At 42.3% G+C, this 13932-nt stretch overlaps 1 protein-coding gene across 4 annotated transcripts in view; it reads right to left on the bottom strand.

Annotated features, from left to right (window-relative positions):
• The window catches only part of INVS (inversin), a 152043-nt gene that overhangs the window by 1669 nt on the left and 136442 nt on the right, over positions 1 to 13932 (bottom strand). For all 4 annotated transcript variants that reach the window (XM_059925181.1, XM_059925183.1, XM_059925182.1 and 1 more), the window contains 2 exons: positions 3310 to 3539; positions 2469 to 2540 (listed from right to left, as the gene is read on the bottom strand). In XM_059925181.1, coding sequence (XP_059781164.1) covers positions 2469 to 2540; positions 3310 to 3539 — 302 coding nt within the window. The remainder of the gene's footprint in view (positions 1 to 2468; positions 2541 to 3309; positions 3540 to 13932) is intronic.

The following is a 13932-nucleotide window of genomic DNA, read 5'->3' as shown; positions in this document are numbered from 1 at the left end:
TCCCTGTGCCACATACTTGGCTATAGTCCATTCTAGAAAATAGGTTCCTTTGAAAACTATTCAGGTGATAGAATAATAGGCATGTCAAGCTTGAAGTGGATTTTTTTAGGCCTTTTTATGACTTTGAAATCACAGAGTTACAGGATGCTACAGTTGGAAAACTTTAGTGGTGCAGTCAACCCTCTCACTTAACAAATGAGGATACTGAGCCTCCGACCAGTTAAGAGAACTTGCTGAGGCCGTACTGCTGGATGTTGCTCCTAACTGGAGCAAAGAAGCAAACATGAAAGGTGAGTAGTTTTTAAAAAGTTACAAAAATATGTCTTTCTCTCACCTGGTTTTATTACTGTTACTTCAATAAAGTTAAAGTGAACTGTTTTGGAACTCTGGTGTGTTTGTGGCTGCCTTTGTTGTATCAAGTCTTGAGTTGTCATCTGCATACCCCTCTGTAGGTGGGCAGGAATATTCTGCGTTCATACAAGGGGGTACCGTTTAGTAATCACTTAAGCCATGGTTATTCCATTCGTTGGAATGGAATTTTTTTTAGAGGAAATTCTTTTATTTTTAACAAGATGGGCCCACAGATTTAGGACATTGATATATGTGTGCTCTCTGATCATTACTGTGCTGCTATTCTCTGTGGGTGTGGGTGGTTTGCAGGTGGGTGTAGAAGACTGAGGAGAATGTGATTGTTTGCCTCCTGGATGCAGGTAGAGAAACAGTCCAAGGAGTTTGTTACTTTGCTCTAATCAGCTCACTTTCTGCTCCTTGTTTTAAGAGGTAAAGGCACTACTAAAGTCTCCCCAAATTGAAGGTTAGGAGCCACAATCCTCACTCAAATATTTGAGTACCTACAATGTGCCAAACAAACAATGTACTAAAGCTAAGTAGAACAGTGAGCAAAATCGAAAGATCCTTAACCTCATGGAATTCTCAAAGCAAAAATTTCTATTCAAGGTAGAGACTAAAATGAATGGTTTGTCCTTCTTGGTTCCATTTGCCATCTGTGATTCTACATTGCAGAAACTTATATTGTATGTCCAAGTCATGCCCATTTCATGGAAATTTGTAGACTGTGTTCTGTATAAAACACAGGCTGTAGCTAACTAGCTAGGAGCTCTGGTGACCATCAGCCTTATTCGCATGTTGATGGTTAATGTGGATAGGTGGGCCTCATAAAACCTGTGTCCCCCAAGCTTAGGTTTAGGAAAAGATTCTCTTTGGTCCTCATCTGTTTTCAAGCCAGTGTAGGACAAACAAGCTGATAGTTTATATGACGTCCTAAGAAACCATTATTTCTTTTATTTATTCTGCCCTTTAACTGTGAGTCCTTTAACTAAAAACCTTTATGCCACTAAACACCTTCATTTTTAAAGATTTGATAGTCCTGGACTTTTGAGACAAAGTAAAAAATGCTCTGATTATCTCACTTTAATATCTGATTATCTAAATGCTACTTCTTAAGTAGTTTTATCTGACAGTGTGTTTTTGAAACTATTCTTTAATTCACTCAAGTATAACTAGAGGTTTGTTTTGTTTTGTTTTAAACATAGAACCATGGGCCTGATTCCTTTGAAAGTCTCTAGTTGCCCCTGATCAGCCTGTCTATATTACATGAGTTGCCCAACTCTTATTAAAGCTTTGGCAGTAATTACTGTCCCCCCACCTCTTGGTTTTCCCCCCATCAAAAATAAATGAATGTTAAAGTTCATGCTGACAGTCATTGTTCACCTTCCCAGCTGTGCTCTGTTCCTGCAGGATGGCCGTGGCTCAGGGACTGGGGTGAGTGTGTTGCCATAGCCACCCGTGAGAAACCCTGGACCTGGCATTAACTGCTGACAGCACTGAACTTATCACCCAAATTTAATTCTGGCATGAATGAAGGGGCCCTGAGTAAAACAGTCTTGTCTTGTGGCTAAAAAGAAAGTTCCCTGAGCTGCTCCTGTATGAGTGGAAGTGTGCACAGTTAAGCCTGAGCTGGACATGCTATTAAATATTAAATGCCTCCTTAGGGGGCCCTAAAAGGCAAAAGTCAGAATCTATGGTCAAGGGACTTCTTCCCATCTTTGGGAAGGAGATGGAGGATCTTAATGTGAAACCAAAATGGAGCAAGAACTCCCAAGGTATTACTTTGAAGAATGACAGTACTTGTGTTTCCCCCTCCTGTATGTGAACAAGTATGTAAAAGTGATCAATAATAGGTGCCGTTTATTGTTTCTGCTGGAGGTAATGTTAATAAGCTTTTGGTTGCAAAAATAACTTGCCTCTTCTGGAGAAGAGATGTTTATTACAGTGGTAATTCCGTGAAAGGGGGATGAAGAACACATGTAATCCTGAAATCAAATGACTATTGGAACCCCTGGCAGTCTGTTCTAATGTCTTCCACCTTTGGGGATGAAACAAAAAAGGGAACTGTTTCCCCCACATGGTCTCCCCAGTCTGCTTTGCCCATGCAGTGGCTGCCTTACCTGAGTTGAGACCCAGCACAGAATGGGCTTTTGAAGATCTCGTGGGCTGATGTACTTTTCCTTCTTGAGAACCTGAAATCAACCAACAATGATCATCTATTTCTGACCAGTGGCAGCTGTGGCCTGACCAAGTTCTGAATTCTTTATTGAGGTGAAGGCTTGAGTTTGCAGGTGTCTGCCAAGATAGATTAGGTATGGTGTGGAAAAACTACATAGGCCCGCCCGGGTCAAGTCTGCAGATTTTGCTGCCAGGGCCACAGATCTGTTTGTAAGGGTGCCCTGACTTAACTTATTTTTCCACTGGGGAGCTAGCCAGTCCTGTTCTCTGAGTTTATTTGGATGGGCACTTTGCAGAGCTGTAAGTGTTTCAGTATGCAGCAGTTCATCTGCTAAACAAGTATGTACTGTAGGGCTTGGATCTGGGATATTCCCACAGATAGGCAACTCTGTACTATCTAAGCATAGTGAAGGTCAGTGTGAGGCAGGCAGGGTCTGCCTGGGCCTGGAGTCCTCTAAATGGAGAATTTAAGGGAAAACAGGCAGCAGCCTAGAGCGGTTGCTGTGCTGAGGCTTTCACTCATGAAGCCCAGCAGATAATCTCTTGGCTTTAAGTCTCTCTCGGTTGAGATACCAGGATACCTCATGAAACCAATTCTGACCCGGAATTGCTGGAAGGGAGGCACTAAATGTGATGAGAATTCTGTTGGTGCCTGGAAGTTTAATAAAGTTCCTACCTGAATGGAGGTTTGCCCAATGTAATTAAATCCTGTTTTCAAATTCTGATGTGACACACTCTGGGGGTGCTTGTTGTAAACTACAAAGTACCCAGAAGGACAGTTACCGTAGATCTGCTTGAGCACTGAGTGTCTGGTGGGCTTGGTGCCTGAGCTGCCCTTGGGTGGACTCTTGGTGGTCCTGCTTACTGCCATGGTCTTTGGGGGTTTCAGTTCCAGTTCCTTCCTCCAAACCTGGAGGATCAAAGCCATGCACTCTCGGTTCCATCTGTCCATATCTCTGGTTCCAACCTGCTTTACGTGCAGAAGGTGGGACAGGTGCTTCCTGAGCTGGTAGCTGGTGGGGTGAGAGGAGGGGAGAGACTTAATAAGATCACAATACTGAGAAAACCAATGTTCCTTAAAGTTCCTACAAGCTATAGGAATAGTAGTTGCTGAACTCTTGGGAGATTCAGTCAAGCTCCCATTCCTAATTTCAGTGGCAGTATGTTGAATATTGAATTCTGTCTTTGTCCATCAGTACTTCCTGAACTAGGAATCAGATGGGTCCTTGCCCTCAAAGTGGGACAGGCCAATGTGTAAACAAATGTGGTATGAGAAGTACTATGTGAGAGGAAAGAGCTAGATGGCTGATATTTGTGCTGGGTTTTAAGGGATGAGTAGGAGCTTGCTAGGCAGGGAAGGGCATTTTAAGTAGCAGAGGTGGCACGAGCAGAGGTAGATGCATTTGTGTAGGAATGTTAAAGTGAGATGTGTGTGAAGCATTATGTATTTGGTAAGGGAAGGAGGATGGGAGGCTGGGCTACATTGTGGAAGCTGTGTCAGGGGAGCTGAGTCATAGCCCAGCCCATGGCTGAGTGTAGCTCCTGGCCCCTACCTGACCAGGAAGGTTGGCCAGACCACCTGGAAGCTGCGTAGCCCAGCAGTGCTCAAGAAGGGTGTACAGTAGGCAGAGCCGATCATCCACAGAACAAAGCCAATAGCACTGTTCAGCCAGGGAACTTGGGGAGCAGGCCAGTTTGAATCAAGACCACAAACAAAGAGGCTCGCCACCTTTGGAACCAGTTTCCCCCACTCTTCCTGGGCAGGGAAAGTAATTCATAGCTCCAGCCATTGCTGAATACAGCCTTCAGCCTGTCCAACCAGGGAAGCTCACCAGAGCACACAAGAAGCCTTGTAGCCCGTCCATCAGCCTTTCTTACAGTAGCACTTAAAGAGAGCACAGCCCGTGGCTCCCCGCCCCCACCCCAGAATAGAGCTGGTGGCTGTGTCTGGCTAGGGAATTCAGTGCACAGTCTTTTACCCAATTTGGGTCCCTGAACAATGAGCTATGCAGGCCCTGGGCCTGTCCTACTGTCCCACCAGAGCAAGGAAACTAAATCATACCCCTGCCTCCTGCTGAGTGTAGTGCCCAGTCCCGGTTGTCTAAGTAAGCCTGATCAGAGAGCCCTGGCAACTGCGGAGCCCATCCTGTAGCCTCACTTGAGCAGGGAACCAAACCAACAGTCCTGTCCAACTGTTTGCAGTCAGCAGTGGCAGCACCCTCCTCCTCCCACCCCCTGCCCCACAACCTCAGAGCTTGGGCAGTGGCCCTGCAGCAAAAGAGACAGCAAGCCCCACCTGCCCAAATACGTTACCAGCAGACACATCCAGAAACTCAAACTGAGCTGACTGTTGAAGAGTTCAGTTTGCTCTCTGCCAAAGCAAACCTGGAAGAGGAGCCTGCTTATTCAAATGCACAGATGCCAACATAAGGAATCAAGGATACAAAAAAATGAAAAAACACAACAGGTAAACATGACACCAAAGGAAACTTTAAAAAGCTCTGAAAACTGACCTTACAGAAATGGAGAGCTGTGGATTGTCAGACAAAGAATTCAGAATTCTCTTAAACAAGTTTAGTTGTCTGTGTGATCTTATAGTTCACTAAACAAAATTAGGCAAACAATGCATGAACAAAATGAGAAAAAGTTCTAAGAAATAGAAACTATCAAAAAAAAAAAAAAGCCAAATCCTAGAGCTGAAAAATACAATGACTGAACTGAAGAAATCAATAGCTTCAAAGGCACACTTAACCCTGCAGAAGAAAGAATCAGTGACCTAGAAGACAGGACATTTGAAATTATCCAGTCAGAGAAGGCAAAAAGAAAAAAAGAAGTGAAAAAAGCATATGGGACTTATGGGACACAATTAAAAGAAACAGTATCTGCATTATGGGAATTCCAGAAGGAGAAGAGAAAGGGACAGAAAGTATATTTAAAGCAATAATGGCTGCAAACTTCCCAAACCTGAGAAGAGAAATAGACATCCAAACCCATGAGGCTCAAAGGACCTCAAATAGGTTGAACCAGAGTAGCGCTACACTGAGACACATTATAATTATCAAAAGTCAGAGACAAAAATAATTTTGCAAACAGTAAGAAAAAAGAGAAGTTACATACAAGTGAACTCCCGTAAGACTATATAAACAGACTTCTTGTCAGGAACTTTTCAGGAAAGAATGGGATGACAGGTTCAAAACATTGAAAGAAAATGACTATCAACCAAGAATACTATACCTGACAAAGTTATCTTTCAGAAATTAAGGAGAGATAAATACTTTCCCAAACAAGAGTTGAGGGAGTTCATCACCACCACACCTGCCTTACAAAAAATGCTAAAGGGAGTAAAGTAAAAGGACATTAATCATCTTAAGGCAATGTAAAACTCACAGGTAATGGTAAACATATAGTCAAAGTTAGATTCTGTAATATGGTAATGGTGATGCATAATTAACATACAACTCTAGTTTAAAAGTAAAAAGTAGTAAATATAACCATAACTACAGTAAGCTTTATGGGATGTGCAATACAAGAAATATTTATGTAAACTGTAACATAAATAACCTAAAATGTGAAGAGGGAGAAGTATAATATTTAGCAGTGCTATTGAAGGTAAGTTAACAGTTTAAAATAGGGTGTTATTTTAAGACATTTTATGATATTTTAGGATACTTTATGTAAGCTTCATGGTAACCACAAGGGAAAAACCTGTACTAATTACACCAAAGAACATGATAAAGAAGTCAAAGCAGACTGATACCAAAAGGCATCAAAACACACAGAAAAGATAGCAGGATAAGAAATGAGGAACAAGGGATCAACAAAACAGCCAGAAGACAATTAACAAATTGCAATAGTAAGTCCTTACCTACCAATAATTACTTTAAACATAAATGGATTAATTCCTCCAATCAAGACAGAATGGCTGAATGGATTAAAAAAAAAAAAAAAAACTGGGGCTTCCCTGGTGGCTCAGTGGTTGAGAATCTGCCTGCCAATGCAAGGGACACGGGTTCGAGCCCTGGTCTGGGAAGATCCCACATGCCGCGGAGCAACTAGGCCCGTGAGCCACAACTACTGAGCCTGCGCGTCTGGAGCCTGTGCTCCCCAACAAGAGAGGCCGCGACAGTGAGAGGCCCGCGCACCGCGATGAAGAGTGGCCCCCGCTTGCTGCAACTAGAGAAAGCCCTCCCACAGAAACAAAGACCCAACACAGCCAAAAATAAATATAAATAAAAAAAAAAAAAAAAAAAAAAAAAAAAAAACAAGATCCAATGATACATTATCTACAAGAGACTCATTTTAGCTTTAAACACCCACACAGTGAAGAAATGAGGATATTTCAAGCAAATGGTAGCCAAAAAACACTCCCAAAAACAAAGAAAGCAGGGGTAACTATAATTATATCAGACAAAACATACTTTAAAAATGTTATAAAGAAACAAAGAAGGTCATTACATAATGATAAAGGGTCAATCCATCCGGAAGATATAACAATTGTAAATATTTATGCACCCAACATCAGAGCACCTAAATATACAAAACTACCAGAGCTAACAGAAGAAATAAACAGCAATACAGTAATAGCTAGGGACTTTAATACCCTACACTCAACAATGGATAAATCACTCAAAGAGTCAAAGAGGAAACAGTGGATTTGAACACTATAGACCAAATGGACATAACAGACATATAGAGAATAGTTATCCAACAATCAGAAAAAACATTCTTCAAGTGCACATGGAACACTTTCTAGGATAAATCATGTGTTAGGCCACAAAACAAGTCTTAGCAAATTCAAGAAGACTGAAATCATACCAAATCTCTTCTCTGATCGTAATGGTATGAAATTAGAAATGAATAATAGGAGGGAAATTGGAAAACTCATAAATACATGGAAATTAAACACTCTCCTGAACAACCAATGGATCAAAGAAGAAACTGAAAGGGAAACTTGAAAGGTATCTTGAGACAAATTGCAAATACAAACGCTACATACCAAAACTTATGAGATGCAGCAAATGTAATTTTAAGAGGGAAGTTCATAGTAATAAATGCCTACATTAAGAAATAAGAAAGATCTCAAACAATCTAACTGTATGCCTTAAGGAACTAGAACAAGAACAAACTGAGCCCAGAGTTAGAAGGAAGGAAATAATAAAGATTAGAGCAGAAATAAATGACACAGAGAACAGGAAAACAATAGAAAAGATTTAAAAAGCTAAGTTGGTTCTTTGAAAAGGTAAACCAAATTGACAATTAGCTCTACAAACCAAGAAGGGGAAAAAAGGATTCAAAGCAACAAAATCATAAATGGAAAAGGAAACACTGCAACTGATACCACAGAAATACAAAGGATCATAAGAGGCTGCTGTAAACAACTATATACCAACAAACTAGACAACCTAAAAGAAATGGAGAAATTCTTAGAAACAACCAACCTACCATGACTGAATCAGGAAGAAATAAAAAATCTGTACAGACCAATAAAGAGTAAGAAGATTGAATTTGTAATCAAAAATCTCCTAATGAAGAAAAGTCCAGGACCAGATGGCTTCACTGATGAATTCTACTAAACATTTAAAGAAGAATTCCAATCCTTCAAATTCTTCAAAACATTTGAAGAGGAGTGAACACTCCCAAACTCACTTCATGAGCCCACATTACCCTGACTCCAAAGCTAGAAAAAAATTCCACTACAAGAAAAGTATAGGCCAATATCCCTGATGAATACAGATGCAAAATTTCTCAATAAAATACTAGCAAACCAAATTCAGCAGCACATTAAAAGGGTCATTCCCCATGGTCAAGAAGGATTTATTCCTGGAATGCAAGGATGGTTCAACATATGCAGATAAATCGATGTGATACATCATATTAATAGAATGAAAGAAATCACATGATCATCTCAAAAGACACAGAAAAAGCATTTGACAAAATCCAACATCTGTTCATGATAAAAACCCTTAACAAATTCAGTATAGAAGAAACATACCTCAACATAATAAAAGTCATATATGACAAGCCCACAGCTAACATCATACTCAGTTGGGTAAGGTTGAAAGTGTTTCCTCTAAGATCAGGAATAAGGCAAGGGTGCCTACACTCACCACTCCTTTTCAACAAAATACTAGAAGTTCTAGCCAGAGCAATCAAGCAAGAAAGCAAAAAAGGAATCAGAATGGGAAACGAAGAATTAAAATTGTCTTCGGGGCTTCCCTGGTGGCGCAGTGGTTGAGAATCTGCCTGCCAATGCAGGGGACACGGGTTCGAGCCCTCGTCTGGGAAGATCCCACATGCCGTGGAGCAACTAGGCCCGTGAGCCACAACTACTGAGCCTGCGCGTCTGGAGCCTGTGCTCCGCAACAAGAGAGGCCGCGATAGTGAGAGGCCCGTGCATCGCGATGAAGAGTGGCCCCCGCTTGCCGCGGCTAGAGAAAGCCCTCGCACAGAAATGAAGACCCAACACAGCCCAAAATAAATAAATTAATTAATTTTTAAAAAAAACTTAAAAAAAAATTGTCTTCATTTGTAGATGACATGATTTTATATATGGAAAATCCTAAAGACTTCACAAAACCGTTAGATCTAATCAACAACTTCAGTACAGGTGCAGCATACAAAATCAATACACAAAATCAGTAGTGTTTCTATACATTAAGAGTGATGTGAAAAATAAATTAAAAAAAGAATTCCATTTACAGTAGCATCAAAAACAATAAAATACTTAGGAATAAGTTTAACCAAGGAGGTGAAAAAATCTCTACCCTGAAAACTATAAGACATTGATGAAAGAAACTGAAGAAAATACAAATAAATGGAAGGGTATTCTGTGTTCATGGATTGGAAGAATTAATATTGTTAAAATATCCATGCTACCCAAAGCCATTTATAGATTCAATCCCTATCAAGATTCCAATGGCTTTAAAAAAAAAAAACAGAAGTAGAGGGACTTCCCTGGTGTTGCAGTGCTTAAGACTCCACGCTCCTAATGCAGAGAGCCCGGGTTTGATCCCTGATCAGGGAACTAGATCCCACATGCCGCAACTAAGAGTTCGCATTCCGCAACTAAAAGATACCGCATGCCGCAACTAAAGATCCCGCATGCTGCAACTAAATATCCTGCGTGCCGCAACCAAGACCTGGCACAGCCAAATAAATAAATAAATAAATAATAAATACGGGAAAAAAAACCAGAAGTAGAACAAACAATACCAAAATTTATATAGAAACACAAAAGACCTTGAATAGCCAAAGCAATCCTGAGAAAGAATAAAGCATCACACTTCCTGATTTCAAGCTACACTATAAAACTACAGTAATCAAAACAGTATAAATGGAATAAAAATAGACACATAGACCAACAGAACAGAATTTAGAGCCCAGAAATAAACCCATATATAAATAGTCAACTAATATTTGACAAGGGAGCCAAGAATACTCAATGGAGAAAAGACAGTCTCTTCAGTAAATGGTGCTGGGAAAATTAAATATTCACACGTGAAAGAATGAAACTAGAACCCTATTTTACACCACTTGCAGAAATTAACTCAAAGTGGATTAAAGACTTAAATAAAAGACCAGAAACCACAAAACTCCTTGAAGAAAACATAGGAAAAAGTTCCTTAACGTGGGTCTTTGCAGTGATTTCCTAGATACAACACTTAAAGCATAAGCAACAAAATAAAAAATAAGTGGGACTACATCAAACTAAAAAACTTCTGCACAGCAAAAGAAATGATCAACAGAATAAAAAGGCAACCTACGAATGGAAAAAAAATATTTGCAAACCATGTATAAGGTTAATATCCAAAGTATATAAAGAAGTTGTACAACTAGACAGCAAATAATAATAATAATAATCCAATGGGCAAAGAACCTGAATAGAAATTTTCCCAAGATATACAAATGGCCGACAGGTATATAAAAAGGTGTTCAACATCACTAATCGTCAAGGAAATATAAATCAAAATCACAGTGAGAGGGACTTCCCTGGTGGCACAGTGGTTAAGAATCTGCTTGCCAATGCAGGGGACACAGGTTTGATCCCTGGTCCGGGAAGATCCCACATGCTGTGGAGCAACTAAGCCCATGTGCCACAACTACTGAGCCTGCACTCTAGAGCCTGCGAGCCACAACTACTGAGCCCGTACACCACAGCTTCTGAAGCCCGTGTGCCTAGAGCCCGGGCTCCACAAGAGAAGCCACAGCACTGAGAAGCCCACGCACCACAACGAAGAGTAGCCCCTGCTTGCTGCAACTAGAGAAAGCCCACGCACAGCAATGAAGACCCAACGCAGCCAAAGATAAAAATAAATCTATAAAAAAAAAAAACCACAATGAGATATCACCTCACATCCGTTAGAACAGTTGTCATCAAAAAGACAAGAGAAAAGTGCTGGTGAGAATGTGGAGAAAACGGGACCCTCCTGCACTGTTAGTGAGAATGTAAATTGGTGCAGCCACTATGGAAAACAGTATGGAGGTTCCTAAAAAAATTAAAAATAGAACTACCATATGATCCAGCAATCCCACTACAGGGTATATATCTGAAGGAAGTGGAGACATCTGCACCCCTATGTTTATAATAGTATTATTTACAATAGCCAGGACATGGAAACAACCGAAGTGTCCACTGATGGATGAACAAATAAAGAAGTTGTGGAATATATATATATATACACACACACACACATTAGATTATTATATATATTATATATACACACAGTAGAATATTATTCAGCCTAAAATAAGAAGGAAATCCTGCCATTTGCAACAACATGGATAGACCTTGAGGGCATTATGCTAAGTGAAATAAGTCAGAGAAAGACAGCTACTGTATTATTTCACTTACACGTGAAATCTTCAAAAACAAAAACAAAAAACCAAACTCATAGAAAAAGAAATCAGATTTGTGGTTATTAGAGGAGGGGAATTGGATGAAAGTGATCAAAAGGTGCAAATTTCCAGTTATAAGACAAGTAAGTACCGGGGATGTAATGTACAACATGATGACTGTAGCTAACACTGCTTTATGGTATATATGAAAGCTGTTAAAGAGTAAATCTTAAAGAGTTCTCATCACAAGGAAGAAAACCTTTTTCTTTTTATCTGTGTGAGATGACGGATGTTAACTAAACTTATTGTGGTCATCATTTCACAATATATGTAAATCAAATCATTATGCTGTACACCTTAAACTTATACAGTGCCATATGTCAATTATATCACAGTAAAAATTGGGGGGAAAAGGCGAACAGCTAGAGCTAGGAGAGGCCAACATTCAAAATCAGTGCTGTCTGGTCCAACAGCCAAATACTGCTAAGGACTTGGTGGGGATGATCAGGGGTTTTTAAGAATAGTGGCAAATGTAAGGGCTGAATTTTACTAAGATCAATGTGTTGGAGGGCAGAGCCTGGGGCGGGAGGGAGGGGAGGGGCACCAGGATGATGGCTATATTTACCTCTAGTGCTTTTCTGATGGTGTTTATCCCATGTGCACTCCCAAACCTCTTATTGAGCACAGATGTTTCGGAGCCTCCTAAGGAAAGCTGCACCAGTGTTCATTATGCACAGCTGATTAACTACTCCTGGTGAGCCTACAGGGTGCTGCAGAGAGCAGCAGGCCCTGTGCCTGATCTTACAACACACCAACCGGGACACAACCTTCTTCCCAAATGCTCGAAGCTCCTTGCAGTGCTTGGCGCAGCCCCTCCCTCCTGCTCGAAAGGCTGATTTCAGTCGAACTACATAATTCTTCCTTTCTTTCCCTGGAGCGTGACAAACCATGGCACCCCTTTACTAGAACATGTACCACATTTCCAAAAAGCCAAGTGTAGAGAGAAGCGAGAGTTAACAGGACAATACCGCTCTGCAGTCAGTTCTTCCACACCCCCGCTCTGTGGGCAGAGGACTTGTCGGGAAGCCTGGGTGTTGGCTGAAGCTCTAACAGCTCCGGCTTTCGGGGGGCACAGCTGCCACCTCATCGACTCTGGGATGGAGACCGAGGCTGTGTCTCATGGTCCTAGTGGTCAGTCACAGCCTCTATTCTCCCCTTCTCAGGGAGAACGTGCACGCCTGGTTTGCTGAGAATCCGAGCACACCCAATCATCCCTTTCAGCCCGGGGCGCCAGGGCACTTGTTATGGTCTAGCCTAACCTTGTTTATGCACCTCAGAACATGCTGGAGAGGACCCGATGGGAAGTGCCTTACACAGCAACTCGTCTTCACCACAGCAACTTTCCAGCCCAGCCTAGCTTGTCCAGTATCCAGTTTCAACCTTTAAAATAGTCAAGTCTTGACTGGTAATAAAACTCAGACGCTTAGACAAAGCTTCACTTTCTCTGGGCCCCAGGTTCAATCTGCTCACCCCATCCTGTGCGTTTTCCAGTCAGCCTGCCTCCCTGCTGGCCCCGGGCACGTCTCCTATGACGGCGGCCTGCATTTATGGGAGGTCGTGTGCCAAGCCCCGCTCCCTACCCCAGCCCTCGGTGCCCCTGAGGTTTGCTGTCGGACACCACACGCTGTCCCCGGACAGCACTTAGGGCTCCTGTGCTTCAAATGGAAGACATATAGGGCCATAGCGGAATCAATAAAAGGGTTTTTACTGTCACCAGACACGGGACTTGCCACGGTGTGCAGCGTCCCAGAAGCCCTTTGGGAGTCGACGTCCCGGGACTCGGAATTGCACAGTGGTGCAGCCAGAGGGGGCCTGTGTAACTGCCTCCCCAGATGGTGCACAGACTGTGAGCCCACTGTTCTTGGGGGGAAGGGCTGAAGGCTCATTTGCTGCTATGGACACTTACTGACAGGACCTGTCAGCTGCTGACTCTTCAAAGGAGTCAAAGGACAGTATGATGGGGAGGCGCTGCAGCTGGGGAGCAGCTGTGGGGCCTGACGTGGCAAACCTCGCGGGCTTGTGTGCACCCCAGGTGGCGGCTGAAATACTTCACAAAAAGTTCCTCTGGGATGGTAGCCAGTGCACGTCCTGGCGGAACGCCCCAAGGAGGGGGAGCAGGGACCCTTCCCATCTGTGGCTTCAGAGGCCGACGGTCTCAGCTGCAGGCCAGCACTGGCACGCACTAGCTCTGTAGCCTGAGGGTGATGAACCCATCTGTGCTTCAGTTTCCTCATTCGTGGAATGGGGAGAACAGTGATCCCAGTATCCCTCACAGCATGACTGAGGGTTTAGATGAGTTAATACATGTAAAACTACTTAGAACAGTGTCTGGCCCAAGTGCCTGATGAATGCAACTACTAGTATTAATAACAGTGCTAACAACAACGTCCCCCATAACAACATTACCTTGATGCACGTGAGACCATCCAGGCAGCCTGTCCTCCAGCCTGTCCTGAGGTGCAGAGTGCGAGGTCGGCCTCCGCCTCCATTATTTTGACCACAGCAGACACT

This window comes from Balaenoptera ricei, chromosome 6 (assembly GCF_028023285.1).
Source record: "Balaenoptera ricei isolate mBalRic1 chromosome 6, mBalRic1.hap2, whole genome shotgun sequence".
Taxonomy (NCBI): domain Eukaryota; kingdom Metazoa; phylum Chordata; class Mammalia; order Artiodactyla; family Balaenopteridae; genus Balaenoptera; species Balaenoptera ricei.
Note: the sequence above shows the minus strand (reverse complement) of the source record. Positions and strands in the feature narration are given on the sequence as shown.